General features: G+C 33.6%; 1 protein-coding gene across 3 annotated transcripts; it reads left to right on the top strand.

Moving 5' to 3' along the window:
• Positions 1 to 1,464: 1,464 nt before the first annotated feature.
• On the top strand, positions 1,465 to 15,406 carry LOC138327789 (uncharacterized). 3 transcript variants are annotated; one of them, XM_069274174.1, is made up of 3 exons: positions 1,465 to 1,858; positions 13,760 to 13,948; positions 14,344 to 15,406. In XM_069274174.1, exons 2-3 carry the CDS (start codon positions 13,786 to 13,788, stop codon positions 14,517 to 14,519), a joined length of 339 nt encoding a protein of 112 aa, XP_069130275.1. In that variant the 5' UTR covers positions 1,465 to 1,858; positions 13,760 to 13,785; the 3' UTR covers positions 14,520 to 15,406. The 3 variants fall into 3 exon arrangements, with proteins under 3 accessions (XP_069130275.1, XP_069130274.1, XP_069130273.1); XM_069274173.1 differs by lacking the exon at positions 1,465 to 1,858 and adding an exon at positions 5,514 to 5,665; XM_069274172.1 differs by lacking the exon at positions 1,465 to 1,858 and adding an exon at positions 12,087 to 12,268.
• The last annotated feature ends 2,625 nt before the right edge of the window (positions 15,407 to 18,031 follow it).

Genomic DNA, 18,031 nt, shown 5'->3' with positions numbered 1-18,031 from the left:
TACATTGTATATGGGATATCATGATAGGGGGAGCATAGCACAGTGTATAGGTATAGACAGATAGAGAGTGTCATGAGAAGGGTACGTACGTATTACATTATATAGGGAGTGTCATGAGAGGAAGAAACGTTATCGAGATTTAAGACAAAAGATTTAGAACTAAGACAATCAATAATTTTGTCCTTACCGGGAAAACGCTGATTTTGTCATTTATTACATTGTATAGTTCGATGGAACCACATCGTCCATGACGGTCATTTGAAAGTCTATTTCATTACACAGATAGAATAAAATGCGTGAAATATCAAAAGTTATTTCAATAAATCTACTAAATATAATAGACTTAAATAAACAAAAGAAAGTATAAAAAAGTGGGTATTTATCGAGATGAATACACATAGTATGCAGAGCTCTATACACGGTTAAACCTGTATCGTTCTATCCTGCTAGAGCTGCGTCCCTTTTGTAAACTTCAAACTGTATAGATATTGTCTATGTTGTAGAATTATTGCCAGGCAATTCACATTTCTGCATTTGTTTTGAGATTCTCTTTTATCTTTTTTTTTATCTTTTTGTAATGCCTATATACATTAACAAAGTGTATGGATGGAATTATTTTGGACCATTACTTTCTAAACAGAGGAAGGTAGGTAACTCTTACATTCCGTATGGTTAAAAAGTTAGTGATTTAGCCGAGAAATGTAAATTGCGAGACACGTGATCTCGCTAATATTCGCTTCATTTTCTCCTAAATCAAAGACTACATTTAAGGTCATTTAGCTTGAAAGCAGCAAATAGATGTTTATAAAATACTTTGTATGTACAAGTTCAAGTCCAATAATTAGTAATCAAATAAGATTTACCAATTTAAAAGATCTCCTGTTTTAAAAAGGATACACAGAAATTACATTTCCTTATCTAAACTCCTCTAAATATCAATTTGAAAATCAAAGGCTACTTCTTTACACAACAAAGTAAATGCATAAATCAAAATCCTGATTTATTAATTTTAAAACAATGACCTATGGTTTTGTTAATCAACAGAGACTTTACATGGTGAAACCAATTCTGTGTCGGAATATGTTGATTAAAAATGAACTCCAAAATATCCAAAGGTATCGAAAGTGTATCGCTTACGTTTTCTCAAATCTCCGAAAGCAATGTTGTGTACAATACAAATATTAAACAAACGTTCATATAAAAAACAATATCCGTTGTTACTAATCTTATAATTTGTAAGCGATCACGTTAAAGTGCCTTTGATTAGTGTATTTCCCCAGAGAACAGGTGCCAGGGCAGTATGAATTGTACTAACTTATTACTACCTGTCAATAATCTACCCGCACAGGTGATCAAGTAACAAACCCGTCATTATTGAGACAATCGATCGGCGGGGGTTCTTTTGTTTAAATGGCAGTGCAATATGTCCATATATTGATGAAATAATCTAGCTTGCCGTTAAATGATTACACCTGGACAGGGGAATGTCTATATTATAATCCATACACCTGTCTACGTCTGATAATTAGTTAAGGTGGATTTGAATACACGTGTACTATGGCAGTACAAATGTATATACTATGTCCATTACGTACATCCATGTAACATAATTATTATCTAGTAACCAAGCAGTTCCAACGTCTACAGTGAAGTATCGACAACAGTTCAGAAGAGCTGGTCCAGTACTTAACCATGTTTGTAAAGAATAGGAAATTCCTTCAGAGTAGTGGCCAGTCTGAGGAGTGAGTTAATAGTCTACCCGTGGTTGATACACCAGACGGAAAGTCCGGCTTACTGAATAACAACTCGTCAAGGAGTCATCAGAAAGAGCTAGAATCAGCCATTTTCTGCTAAAGAGGTAAGATTCAGAATAAAAAATTGTAAGGGGCAGGGAAACATGAAATATTTGTGAAACATCGTCGGAATTAACCTATGTACATAATTCCAGGATTGTAAATTTGTTACGATGAAAGTAAAATTGTATGTTTATCTGTAAAGATAAAAGAACAACAATATAAGATACATAGCAGATAAAGTATTGATTAACAAATGTACTGCCAACATCATAAATTGTACTGCTAACATCATCAATTTGGTATGATAGAAATATATACATTGAACAAAAGAGAATGACATTTAAAAAATAAATAAATAAATAAAAAACGGAAACTTTTTTTTTTCGTCGAAAATAAATTATGCTTTTCTTTCACACATACGTGTAGGAGGCTTAATTGACACTTGAGAAGGCAATTATGTTATAAAATGCTTATATGACCCTTGAGAAGGCAAGTATGTAATTTTAAAACTGTATGTACATGTAATAAGTTGTTTTAACTAATAAATACTTTAGATACTACTCTACATTTTAAAGAACGTATCACCTAAAAGACAGGTACGTGTAGTTAATGGTGATATTATATGCCAGGTTTTACCTGACACAATCATAAGAGTTGATTTCAATAAAGGGATACGGAAGATTTTAATTACAGTATTTTTGGATAAACAATCTAATAAATGTGTATCTTCTTTAGATACTGGTTTACTATACTGAATATAGATAAAAAATACTAAACGTAACCAGGTATGTCTTGATATGCTGTTGGCTAATATTCGTGGTAATGTATGTTACAATTTATGTACAGAGGACAAACCCAGCTAAGTGATCCCATTAACGTTCACATGTACAGTATATGTAAGGGACTTAAGTGGGAATCCATTATGAGTAATTTAAATTGAATGATTGAATGTGTACTTAAAACTGAGTGCGAAATGTTCGTTGACGGTATTTCCGGTCAATGTTTTCTGTACCCGTACAAATATACAATGGACTAATATAATATCCATTCATAGCTTTTCATCATCTTATTACGTGTCGTTTACTTGTATGACTTTATACATGTAAATAGACGAATTTAAAAAGATTTCTAACTGACTTGGAATTCGGCATGTATACGCACACGTAACGCCTGTGTTAGAAAATATGAAATCAATTATACGAACGTGTATTAAAACTGAAACGGGGTCTATAGTTCACAAAATTTGAATACAATATCGTTTTTTATTTGCTACTTGATATTTCTGTAGAAATCCTTCATGTATCGCCAGAACAATGAGATACACAATTTAAAGTAAAGAAAAACATCCTACATATATATATCTATGATTTGTTATAGATAAAATGTATATATCGCAGATAGATTGATTTACTAAATCTCAAACAGATGAACGTGCTAACGTAATTAAGAGACAAGAGATGTCCAGTATTTCCCCATTAAGTCCCGAAGGTGATATGAGGCAATTTATTTCCAATTTAGTCTTTTTTATAAGATCGATATTCCCCAATATCATGATCAGTGCATTTAAGATTACCCGTGTATGCACGTGTAAATATTGTGACCGGTTCACCTGGCGATATGTACCATACAATCTATTCAATATACAAATTATATACCTACACATCTGTCCATATCGCCTGTATCTTTATATAGCATGTACTTTAATACCCATGATATGATTCATATGTACATAATGCATATAGAACTATTACGATTGTTGATCGGTAAAAAAATCTTTGTCATAATCAATACCTTTCCAGCCCTATTGTCTTCTAGAAAAGACTAAGGTTGTCCTTTCTTGGTTCGCATATAAAACACGTGGAAGAGACCTAGTTGTAATAACATGATTATATATTAATTAATGGCATCGATATTGGTCCAATTCAAACATTTCGTGTGGATTATGCAGGTTTACTCCAAAATGAAAATGCATGCATCATGTGCAGTATTCATAAATACACAAATTTATTCCGGGGGATAGTTTTTGGCTTATCGATCATGATGACAAATCTGTACCGTGCATCTTTTTTGCCGTACATGTACAAATGTATAGGAACCAGGGGAAGTAACTGTGATACATATACATTCCACAAATTCTATAGTGTAGACATCAGTGAAACTTCAATGGGTTTCCTTTATCCTACAGAAGTGTAATTAGCTATATTGATTCAAGACAAAAAGAAAATGAAATATAACTGTAGCAGTATAATTATGTTCTAAACTATGTGCCGACTATAGAGTAACCACAAATGGCTATTCGAAACCATTTCTTCTATAACAATCAGATATCGATTAGATAAATGGAAATTTCGTGTGCAGTCTATATACATGTACTTTAAGACTAAGACGTACAGGTACAATATATATTTCTATGTTTGAGCAATCAATATGCTCAGCTTTATTAACGGTTCATAACTTGAGACTGAATTCTTTTCGGCATTTACACACAGTATATTGCTTTCTTCGAGATTGTAAAGTACAATGTTCATGTACTAAGTGAAAAATTCTTTTTGAAAAAGCTTTGATTGTTGTTACAATAGAAGACTTTTGGCTAAAATATTCTTTTAAAATAGTTTCACCAAGGTTCAAAAATCAATGGCTATGTTGAAAGATATTATATTAAAAACAAGGCAAATATCTGTTAGGCGTCCTGTTCTGGATTCTACATGGAGTAATAGACACACGTGGTATCTGACAGTTTGCCTGCTTGGACAGATGTGTCTACAAAACATCGACTCTTGCAATAAGATATACTTATTATTACTCTCAGATACAAATCACATTATGCAGCCTTTAGTGTAGAAGTTAAGCCAAAATCAATAGGTACCGTACAACGCTGTATACTTTGGACTATTTCGTTTTAGAGAGGGGCAAAAGTAAATGTAAAAGTTATTTGAAGAGAATTTTTAAGGAGACTGCGGTATGTTAGTTATATCTTAATCAAGCTAAACGCTAATAAAAAACAAATAAAAATGGATGAATGAATAAACATATTAAAAAACGCATAAATAAATAAATGCATAAATAAAAATGAATAAATAAATATATAAATAAGTAAATGAATAAATATGTAAATAAATGAGCCACGTACTGTAATCATGAACAGCACTTTTAAACTGCACAAGATAAGATTGTGTCCTTTACTGAATTTTTTGACACACGCCTCTTCAGGGATAATGTTATTTCCCATTAAAAACCGATTAACACTTAGCGGTGATAATGGATTTATTTACCTGATTAATGACTTTTTAACAGTTTGTATACATATGTATCAATACATAACACAATATCTAACACTTTGCATTTTACCACGAGAGTATATCTTAAGATTGTATGCAAATATGTATACATTTACACAATACCGTATAGCACAATAGAATATTGTAAACAAAAGATGTATTGTTAAAATTGAACGGAAACTCCCTAAGGTTGAAAATCGTAATTGTTGTTTTATTGTGATCAGACAAGTAATATTTACATTCAATTCAATAGAATCCCATACACGTCTGTCATGAATACAACACAAAGCCTTCCCGATATATTACTATGTAAAATCTCCTTAGACCGCTACCGACTGTTCAATAATTTCCCAATACACAAAACCTACCATTACGTTGTTTTGACTATCTTTGTTCAATAAAAAGATCATACACAGTCTATAGATACATGAATTATTTAAATATTGACCGTATAACTTAGAATTTAAACTTGTAAATTACTGCACTTTCCTGTCAAGTGTTAACCACTGTGTACACGTTTTTGATACCAAACATCAATCCACCTGGATTTACAGGTGAAAATGATACAGGTACAAGCTACATCAATCAGAGGTAAGGCTTCACATAGATATCGTCGAATATCATTTCATTTGTAATGTTTTAGGTATTGATTTTGACCCTGGCAGTGTATATTTTAATCTATTATTCTCCAAATGCCAGTTGTTCCTAAGTTCTAATTGATTTCTGAATGGAGTGTTACCGTGGTATATCATACGATATACACAATGTACCTGTACTGAACATACGTATACTATAAATACTTCATGGTTTATCCGTAACTTATATGTCAGAGATATTTGATTAAAATATCTTGCAGGTGTTTGTTTTTTCACTATCATTTATTTAAGAATTTTTATGTCTAAACTATTGTTAACTATATAATATTGATATACGGTGAAGATTGTTTTTTCACTATCATTTATTTAAGAATTTTTATGTCTAAACTATTGTTAACTAAATAATATTGATATACGGTGAAGATATAAAAATGGAACAATATATTCGGTTTTCCCCCCAAATGCTATAGAGAAAGACATAGGAACTCCCAAGTAAACTTTGACTACCAGAGTACTGCATGAAACCGCCGTGTCACAGGGATCTGAGAATTAGTTACAGTTCATAGACAATTTTAGGCGTGTTGGGGATCTTGATCAGAACTGGGTAAAATAATGTTCTACGTACATGTAGTACTATACACCAGTGTGTTATGTAGAATAGGATTTTATCGATTTTTGATCTAGATCTCTAAAGGTACTGTTGGGTCTATGTATGTATATATAAACTGTAACTGATTTTCAGATCCCTGTGTGCCTTATACGCAACCTTTCGTAATACCAGTACATACATAATTCAATTCAAAGTTTACTTACCTCATTTTTATTGTATCGTCACGTGCTATCATTACCTATATATTTACATAATGCTATTGATAAGTCTATATTTACTTCAGTAAAACATACCAAAAATACTAATGATATAAAGAAATGAAGAGTTTTATCAGAGAGTTAGTTCGATTCTTACTTACTTTACATGCAAAATTTTAAACTGACATCCAGTCTTGCATAAATTAAAGCAAGCAAAAGGTCATAGGGGGCTGTGTTGCTGCTATAAACATGTAATTTAGTGTCGTATGATAGCATATTAGGACTGTATGTATGTTATATTTAACCTTGATTTGCATTTTAATGTGTATTGTTTACATTGAGCAGTTTGTCTAAATAAACCACATTGTATAACATCACTGTACTAAAATGTTGTGTTAAATACATCTTTAATCAATTATTGATATAATAATAACGGTATGACACTATCCATTGATGTCATGTGTAAAAATAGTATACCAATCCTTAGTTATCCCACCTACTCTTACTCATCACCTCTTCTATTTTTCTGATATTTCTTTATTCCACCAATTCATTATTTTGCTTAAATAGTGCCGTGTATCAGTCAATTAAATTACTTTACGTGATTTTACTACTGTAGACGGATTTATTAAAACACTTGTGTCCGAATTCTATTGAAACTGTTACAATTGTAATGTATGAGGGTGCCGATATTGATGTTTACAGATGAATGAAATGAAGTTCATATTGAAATAGAATATCACCTTAGATATAAAAAATCATTTTAGACTTTTATTGTAACAGTGTTGCTTATTTAATACAACCACACTGATTCAGTGTAGACGAAATTATTTTGACCCATTCTTACATGTTGACGTAGAGTTTCGTCCATATTCAATCTTACGTATTCACATGTTTTCGCTGCTCACAATCTACTTTATTCGACTTTAAGGTATGTTAATAACAGAAATCTTCCTCTCGGCTGATTCCATTGTAGGATCCGGTGAATCGCCTTTCTTGTAGGGGATATTATAATGTGCTTGCCCTGAATGAACTCGAGTACAACTTAATTGGAATTTTATACGGCCATGTCAACCGGAAATTTACCATGTTTAGGGTCCATTTGAACACCTCCTTCTATCGTGTGGCATGATAAGCGTTCATGAATATTTACTATATCTTATTTACTCTCAAGAATGTATAAACACGATGAAATCAAAATTCAAGAAACTTTATGATATCTGCAAGCGTATGTAAGTCTCGTCAAAGGAAATATAAAGATTGCCAGATTTTTCAGATTTTATTTCACTCTCAGACATACAAGTACAATGTATGTAACAGGAGGTCACTATACATAATATAAACATACAAGTATATTGGGCCCATAGCGCAACAGTGCATTACAATATGTATTAGTGATGTACATGCTCAATCAATAGTTTTTCAATTTTTTTCAAAAACTTACATATATTTGTCAGAACAGTAATGTTACATATAGTAAACAGGCCTTTCATTTTGATAACACTATGGTTTCTATAATAATAATAGTAACTTGGTATATACATTTCTCGTAAACGTTTCACCATTTCATTACTGCATTGAAACAAATAATGATATTCGTTTCCAATATCAGTAAAACATAGATTACAAGTTCTATTTACTTCAGGGGTCCCAGTCCATCTTCCAGTTTCTATAGGTAAGTGCATGTTCGAGGTTCTGAATTTTATGATGATTTATCTATCTATTGGCTTTAGTTTCACAAGATACTTTTCAAATTCAAAATTGCTTTTAAAAATAGAATAAGTACGACCTCTTGATGAATTCTCTATATAATTAAACCATTTTTGTACAAATTGATCTTGTAATCTTTGTTTTACGATAGATTTCAAATATTCTCTATTATATGTACATACATTCTGGAAGTCCCATATATATTCAAACCAGTTTCTTCAAAAATATTTTTAACATTTTGCATCCATTTGAATTCCATGATATTATTTGTTTGCAAGTTTAACATCAACTTATATATATTACTTGAAAGATTATCAGTAGTAATCAATTTATGCCAGAACATAATAATTCTGTTTTTAACCTCTATATAGTGAGGGAATCTCCCTAATTCACCATATACCATGTAATTACACGTACTTTTCCTAACGCCGAGTATACGTTTACAAAACTGTAAATGAAGCTTTTCTATAGCTGTAATATTTTCGTGACCCCATACTTCTACTGAGTACATCAATATTGGTAAAACAAGGGAATCATATACTTTTAACTGGAGATCAATAGGAAGAGGGATGTTTCTTATTTTCTTGTAAACAGCAAACATAGCTTTTCTTGACTGTTCCAACAGTTTCAATTTCGTTTTATGAAAACTCCCATTATAATTCATCAATATTCCTAGATAAGAAAACGAATCTACAATTTCAATCTCTTTGTTAAATAATGTGAAATGAGGACGAGTTCGAGACTTCCTCTTTGAAAAAATAACAATTTTTGTCTTATTTGTGTTTACTTCAAGTTTCCAATTTTCACAATAAATTTCAAATTTATTTAAGGCTGACTGTAGATCGTTAGCTGATTCAGCCATTATAACTGTATCATCTGCATAAAGAATTACAAATAGTTTTATATACATTCCAATAGTATTACCTAAATCTTTTACATTCTTCAAACAGTTGACACCATGCTCTTCAAAAAAAGTTTCAATATCATTAAGAAAAATAGCAAACAAGAAGGGTGACAAATTTTCTCCTTGCTTTACACCGACGTTGCAAGTAAACATATCAGATACATCGATATCATTTCCATTTTTGACACAGGATTTTGTATTTTCATATAGGTTAATAATTGCTTTAAACATTTTCCCTGTTATATTGCTTCTTTGAACTTTTTGTCATAAACCGAGTCTCCAAACTGAATCAAAAGCTTTTCTAAAATCAACAAACGAACAGAACAGTTTTTTACCAAGTGAGAAATAGATAGAAGTTAGAACATGTAGAATAAAAATATTATCAGTTGTAGAATGTTTTTTCCTGAATCCTGCCTGGGCAGAAGTTATCAAGTTTATTTCATCAGCCATTTTGTTTAGTCTACAATTTAATATGGATGTAAAAACTTTACCGAGACAAGAAACAAGACTTATTGCTCTATAATTATCTAAATTGTTAGGATCCCCTTTACGCTTATATATAGGTTTTATAACCCCTATTTTCCATGAGCTTGGAATGAAGCCCGTATCAAATATGATATTAAATATCTTACAATATAATGGCATAAGAATTTCTGCGGTGGATTTTAAGTATTCATTTAGAATTCCATCATGACCTGGAGCCTTATTACTACTTAAACCGGCAATAGAACAAGTTATTTCGTCCTCAGTAATTTCGTTATTTAATAAATCATCAAATATCCCATCAACAATTTCGCCATCAAAGCTATTATTAGAGTTATCTCCCTTGTTTAAATTTTTGAAATAATCATACAAATCTTCTATGGATTTATCAATAATATTTTGTTTACTAGTTCCGTCAATTTTATTGAGGATATTCCAAAATGTTCTGGGCTCTGATTTGGATACGTTTCGCAATTCCCTTTCCATTTTCTCTTGGTGAATTCTATAAAATTTATTCAGAGTTTTTTCTGTATTCTTTACAAGTATTCTTAAGGGTAGTCTTGTTTGTCGAGGTTTTATCTTGATTATAACATCTTTTAGCCTGGTGAAATAAAATTCTTTTAAGATGACATTCATTAGTGAACCAAGGTTTATTTCTTTTTTTTTTTTACATCTAAATGAATGGTGGGATGTTTTCTTTTCGCCAAAAATATGCTTCGCCGAATTTTTGAATAATATACCTAAATCATTTACAACATTGTCTATTTCAGAAGCGGTGACTAGCTCATTCGGCTTAACTACTAACCTGTCCAATTTTCCCATGATATCTTGAAGACTACCAAACGCATCTTCTTCGATATGGTTAACATAAGCCATTAATTTTCATTATTCCATTTTATATAATTATTTGCTGAAGTGTTCTCTATATCTTCTCTGTTTGTTCTAGCTATATCCATTTTGTTAGAGACGCAAAATTCAAGTCTACAGTGAACATCCGAAAATAAGGGGTCAAAATCAAATACTTCGAAGTTAGATATGTGCTTGAAACAATCAGATGAAAGTAGATGTAGCCGTGATGGCTATATCCAATTGTATATTTTGTTTTCATGGACGACTGTCCAGAATACCCAAATACTTATAATTTTCCTCAACTCTTGGGCTTCCCATCGACAGTGCGACGCTTGTGTTTTTTCTTCTTCTTTTGTTGTTTGCTTAGAGAATTCGAAGTCTGTTGTTAACAGGTCAAATGCTAGATCTATTCTTATATTTATAGACCAATAGTCAACATCTTTTATCACCGTTATCCCTTATTCTTATTTGTAAACGTTTTAACATCAGTTAAGCCAAAAGAAAAACATTCAAACTGTGTTTACACCATGACTTTTGCCTGAATTAAAGTTTATTCAACTTCATGACCAGTAAAATCGATGAGTTACATCAAACAATTCATACATGTATATTGAGGTATACGATCGAACATGTTAAAAAACAGAACAAGATATTTCATAAAGCGGATGACAGATTTTTTCCCCTTTAATGTCATAACATAGCGTACATGTTTGTTGAACTCTTATATGTTATACTATGCGTGCGATGTGCATTACCAGACCTGGGTGACACCTTTATGATACAACGGTATTAATTGCTCTGCTACTTATTCTTCTGTGGTTGTAATGGAAGATTAAACACTTATATATCAAGGGATATCACCTGAATGAGCACACAAAACACTTACGTCAAATCCATTGATCCATGCACGTTCTATGCATAATGATAATATTTGTGAAATGTTTTTACATATACAGGTATGTATTCAAAGTTCCCACTGAGATGTACTAAATATAGATCCGTCTGGACATTATTCACATATCCTTCATTTTTACATTTTACACGTGCATGAACATTTATGAACGCTGAAAAGTCGAGTGCTAATTAATATCGCATATATCGTTCCCTTATGTATGCACGTCATTGATCAGCTGCACGATTTAAAACGACATTGTTATCTACAGAAAAACTAACATACAAACAGAGATTACTTACAACAAGTGTGAAATCGGATTTTGTGTATATTGGATGTAGATATCACATGACCATTAAATCGGCGTGTTTATTGCTACTGATTACGGATTAAGTGGGATTTGAACGGGTATAAGCTCTTAAGAATTGAAAAGCAAATAACAATTCGCCATAACCGAGAGTGACTCGTCGGTTTTGCAAATGTACTGTATGCTTAACCTGAGTTATCGTTAATTTGGTATTGATTTTAGTCATTTTTCTAACAATTATACCACGTTTTTTACTTCTTACTTCTGAATATTTGAAATAACTTGTAAGTTTGTTAAAATACTAGCGATGTTAGCGAATTGATTAAAAATTGCATTTTAATAATAGTTATAAAATTCATCATTAATATCAAGCTGTCAATGCTTTGAAATGGAAAGGTACCCGCTCATGGTTGTTTATACTAGACAGATCAAAAGCGTTGTGTATTGGCCGTGTACTCATCGTAACACTACGTAACCCATAGTGTAACTGCTAGTCATTGGTGCCACGTGGATTTATGAAATAAGGCATATTCTGTGGTAATAATATTTCTCCGGAAACACGACATTGTATTTTGTTCAGTGTTTCACTAAAAGCCTGGGATCATGCATGTCACGTCGTTAAGGATTTTACACAGGGAATCTACCGGTATGTAGATGTATATTACAAAAAACATTGTTCTTGTATGTCTTATTTTAACTAGTTAAATAACCTAATACTTAAAATTTATATTCATCAGTATTCATTTTTATAGCTTTTATGGTATTGTTAAAAATTCAGTAGGTTAAATATTGTTATACATATATATGTAAACGTATAGACTTGGACCACTTAATGGTTTCTCCAAGATGAAATAATTCAGCTTTTTAAACAACGTTTTTGATGCACAGGGAACATACTATACATTTTCTACTGTATAATCAAGTGGTTGAGCAGGATGATTGGTCGGTTCAAGTCACGTGCTGGTTATATGACTTTACAAGACTGAGAGTGTGTTGTAATGCATTAGTTTATAGTTTCGCTTTGTCTTTTATACTGTTGGATTCGCTATGATAAACATAGTGGATGCAGTCAGATTGTGAAATACACTGCTGGAAATATGACATTCTCATTTGAAACTAATATAATAAAAGGCACATTCACTGGATATTTCAGATTTTTGGTCCATGTCGTAGATTGAAATCGATTTATACAGTTCTACGACAATGTTGTGGTACACGGTATATTCTCAAGTAGCCGTAGTGAGATGGATAAAACAAGACATTAACTTGTTCTAGAAAGAACTATTTGAAGACAGGAACGGCCATCTTTCTTTTTACTCCATATTAAGTATTCAATCAGATGTTTATTTCGGAACATAAGTTTACATTGATTTCATCTTATCTTAACGGTGGATTTTATTTACGAATGGATAAAGGGAGCTAACTACAAAGATACTAATTAACCGTTTAATAATTATTAAGTAACAAGGCATATCAGGTATTAAAATCTTTCCAGAATTGTCGATTGATAGTTATTAATAGTGAATAATACTTACAATGTCATTGTGGGTCCGCAGTGGCTGAGAGGTTGAGATGTCCCGACATATTACCACAAATCATAGGTATTTAGCAGCTTCGAGTGAAGATATTAAACTTCAAGATGATAACAAGAAGTTCTACTGAACTAGTCTACTTTTTTTCACAAAAAGCCTCGAAATTTGAAACATTGTCGAATTTCGGACACGATCGAGAACATTTTTGCAAACGAGAATGTCTATTCGCTACACTGAAAACACGGCAGCCTACAATAACAGGCTTTGACATAAAAAAACCCAGGTGAAAACAAACGTTTTGACTTGTTTGACGCTTCGTTCAAATCCCCCTCTGGTGGTCATTATGTCGTTTTCCAGCGCTAATAGTTAACCGGTTGACGGTCATTTTACTGCTATCTTACTGCTACTGCTAAAGTTATGTAAAACCAATCGACCAATGACATTAAGTTTTACATAACTTTCAAGATAGTGGCAAAATGGCTGTCAACCTGACCTGGATATCTATAAGCGCTGAAATACGGCATAAGGACCACAAGAGGGGAAGCTGTTTAATTGTTTCCATGTGAAATATGCTAATACTTACATTTTATCGTCTTTGATTCCAGATTTTCAGCGAAGACAAGATCGGGAAATGAAGAAGAAGAAACAAGCTGCGAGAATAGAACAACCGAAAGTACAGAATCTGGATATATACCAACCCAATAGTGTTCAGGAGGAAGTCCGAGACTTCGGGCTTTATGGCAATCTCAGGAAAGCCAACACAGAAGTTAGAAACCCACTGCCTTCACCGGAATGTAAGTTTTACTTTGCTTTCAGATATATTTATGCCGGGTATACTTGTTGCATCTGCTGTTCCTGTTCAATACATGTGATAATTTCATTGCAAATGTTATAAACAGTTGATAATTCTTTGTTTTAAATTTTATGAGCTCGGTTAAATATGTGTTAAACTAAACCGTTTTTAAAGTATGACACACGTAACTTGTGCTTGATACAGTCTTATTTTTCCTTTTTCTTTTGTAAGTTTTTTCATGCAAAAATTTAAATGTGGAAATAAATGCTGTTTAGAAATCTTAAAATTCAGATACTACTGCACATAGTCTATTCATTTTTCTCCATTTTTAGCAGAAATACTCTTTTTAGTGAATGTACATTCTATAATATCCACTGACCTTTTTTTCTGTTGCAGTAATAGAACGCGAAAAACATGTTCTGGAATTCGACAAACAAAGAAGAGGGAACCCGCATGATGTTCACTACAAGGACTTTTACCGGTATCTGTCTCCAGCCCTGTCCGACCACTATGCTGTTATACCCCCGAGTTTACCTAGCAGTGCCAGCACGACGGGCAAACGGACAAGCTGACCCCGCAATATCCTTGTATAAAGACCGAAAGTTTTCTGTTGTAGTCGCTGAACTGGTGGACTATAAATATCCACAGGACCCAGAGAAAAATGGTCAGACAATGAACGTCGGTGAGAATGACGAAGTTTATCATGGCTTGAGTGTAGGGAAAGATGGTATGAAAGGGTTTTAACTGAACACTTACATGACGTTATTTTGATTGTAGTCTTTACATGGACTTTCCAGCGATAGCGCCTTGGTAGCAAAGTTAGGTGCAAAGAAAAGCTGGAACAAACGTACATACACTATCGTCGATATACATCAAACAATTATCAAATAAGTAAATTAATAAGAATATTGGCTAACAATATGTTATGGATATATAACTATCCACTATAACGGGTAAGGAGCTGGTTCAAACCACTTCATTTTCTCTACATTATTTTTGCGTTATCTTTATTTTGATACATTCGCGAATTTTCAAGTTGCGATTAAAGGTTCTCCATTACAGTCATGCATTGGTTTACACACGTTTTTTTACTATTATTTGCGAAACGTTTCGAGCTCTTTAGCGAAATGACGCAAAATTGTGTTCCTCACAAAAATGAAGTGGTTTATTCTGTATTTGCATATTGCAAAGATATCTGTCCTTACAGGTAGGTACTGATTGTGGCCTCATGTGTTTACGAGCGTAACGTAATACTTTTCGGAGAAAACGACATGAATTGTCCTCACAAAAGAATGACGTAACAATCGATACCTACCCGTAAGGGAGCTAACTCTGTATGCAAAGACGGTATAGCCTAAATACCTTCCGAAACGACTTTTATTTTTTTAATGGCAGTGTAAAACGAGATTTTCGAGATACTTTGATGTATTATCATTTAATAAATTATCTTTTACCATAATGTGCAGTATTTGTATTGTGTTGAACAAACCCTAATTCATATAAAATTGAGTTGGATACAGAATACAAAATAGATTGTATATATGTCCGAAAAAAACATCTCTTTACAGTAATTTTGTTTTCCTAAACTGCAACTGATTTCATCACGTATAAGAAATGACCATTTATGTAATTAGTGTCTTAATTGCTCCTCTAAAGTCTAATTACATGTATACCAAAACGCACTTACCAACTCTTATACGAGGGTTGATGTAGAGCAATATAATTGTTCTAATGCATATGATAGTTTGTGAAATTATCGAAAGATGAGATAGACTTGATAGATCGAGGATCTTCTGCTTTAGCTTACGCGAGTTATCTATCTTGAATCCAATAACATGAATATATTAAGGATTATATAGATAATCCATGTTTATGATGACAAACAATTTTTTCTCAATTTCTAATAGTAATGCTGTTCCTATTATGACTAGTTATATCATGCTTTACAATGGTATGCCATAGCCGGGGCACAACAGGGAGACCCAGTCAGTAACAAGTCCAGAGTAGGGGCCAAATTTCTAGGTCACTGATTGGTCAGTAGATTCTGTATCGCCATTAATTAGGAGCTGTGGCAGCATCAGTATCTTGACCAGTGCATTCGGACAATTATTCAAACACTATCCTACCACAACTAAATACTCCACACGAAATAATCATCTACGATTTGGAATACACATCTGACTATATTTGTGATATTTCAGACTTTCGATAAAAGAACATTATATCGGTCAGTGAGGCCTCGACCTAAAGCTAAACAAAGACCACGCTGGACAATGGCGTCTCGACGCCCTAGGGGCCGTTCATTTTTGCGTAATGTGCCATGGGACTCTCAAAACCCAGCGAACTGGACTTCGACTCAAATACGAGAAAAACTGTTCAACTTAGGCATAAAAATGCCAAACAATTTTAGTAAGAATGTTTTAAAGAGTGTTTACATGGAAAACATCGGCAGAGATCGTCGACGATCGACTCCTCGATCTGGAACCGAACGCGTGTCAGCCCCTAGATCGTCTACCTCGGCGATCATACACGAAGAACCATCACAGGAAAACTTATCAAATGAAAATTCTGCCGACGTTTCTTCTGTTCCACACAAATCTGGAGCAGATCTACATTGCACTTCCCAATGCGGATCCATCTGTAGATATGACCCAGAGCGGTACTGTGGTTCACACTACCTGTAGTATCAATACGCGACCACAGACAACGATGACGTCAGCCGCAAACATGACCGCCCCATTGAGAGTACAAACACAAACATTCAATCACTGATTTCCGTAGTGCAAAACATGCAACAGACTGTGATAAGTCTTCAACATACAGTGAAAGACATTGTCGAGAAACAGAATACACTGCCGCAAATGTCGTACCAGAGTCAAGCGGATCTACATCTAACACAGGTGCGTATACCTCGTATACTTTGCCTAGAACTGAGTTCGGGGTTCCATTAGAGGCTCTACCTCACCTTTAATTAATTCCTGAGAAACTGAAAAAAAAACCCGAATTTGGGAAGGCCACGACATTAATCTAGCACACTTGTTTATGCCAAAATACGAGAGCCGTGAATCCGACGATAGGGATAACAACGCAATCAACATCAATATTAATGACACAGAGGACCCACGTCTATCCAAAACCCTAACTATTAGCGAGTTCATAACCGCGTTTGGGAAATTTAAAAGAACTATGTGCCAATAAGTTCCCTTAAGGAGGGTTGAACTCGACAGATACGAGGCCAACATCATCGAGATTTACAACGTTTATGGAAACCGATTTTACGATTACCACTGTCAGTTTTCGGCAAGGGCAGCAACAACTCTTAAAGATAATTTAGCCAAAGTAGACTGGTCTGTCAGGGAAAATGGCCTGTTGGCCATGATTGTTGGTAATACAAAAGTCAACACCTGCCAATTGTGCAATTTGACGTCGCACAACACCTCCTTTTGTCCTCAACAAAGATATAAGAAGACTATCCGAAACCCAAACAATAAGAATCACAACCAAAAAGACAATGATAGGTAAGGACGACCTAAAACAAAGATTGATGGCCGTGAAGTGTGTAACAATTTCTACGCTGGGAAATGTACCCGTGGAGACAACTGCTCGCTTTACCACGCGTGCCATTCATGTAAATCTACGACCCACGGTGCTGACATGTGTAAAAATAATTCGAACAGGCAGACCAAAACAGGCAATGGGTCACAACAATGACAACAAATTACAGAACATAGTGTCAACGTGGATACTCCAGCTAATATCTCTAGGTTACGCCAAGAACTTGCCTCACACCATGATCATGATTTTGTTCAGTACCTATGTGAGGGTTTATCCAACGGTTTCGATACCATGATTTCGCAGATTGGACTGCCGACAAAAGAATGTAAGAATCCAAGATCAGCTATTACATAACTAGAAATATTAGATAGAATTAGTCAATCGGAAGTGGAAAAGGGGATTTTAGAAGGACCACATGAACAATTACCGGTTTGCAAGCTATAGGGTCAGCCCTATCGGTGTGTCATTCGGGAAGTACTTTGGGAAACCCCGTCATTTTGTCGACCTTTCAGCACCACATAAAGACGAA

The sequence above is a fragment of the Argopecten irradians genome, chromosome 7, assembly GCF_041381155.1.
Source record: "Argopecten irradians isolate NY chromosome 7, Ai_NY, whole genome shotgun sequence".
NCBI lineage: Eukaryota > Metazoa > Mollusca > Bivalvia > Pectinida > Pectinidae > Argopecten > Argopecten irradians.
This window is presented reverse-complemented; position numbering and strand designations above follow the sequence as displayed.

Excerpts from the sequence above, each read along its gene's own strand:
- LOC138327789 (XM_069274172.1), top strand. The coding sequence starts at position 12,226 with ATGCATGTCACGTCGTTAAGGATTTTACACAGGGAATCTACCG. Across the intron at positions 12,269-13,759 it reads TTTACACAGGGAATCTACCG|ATTTTCAGCGAAGACAAGAT; the intron begins GTATGTAGATGT and ends CTTTGATTCCAG. Across the intron at positions 13,949-14,343 it reads CCCACTGCCTTCACCGGAAT|TAATAGAACGCGAAAAACAT; the intron begins GTAAGTTTTACT and ends TTTCTGTTGCAG.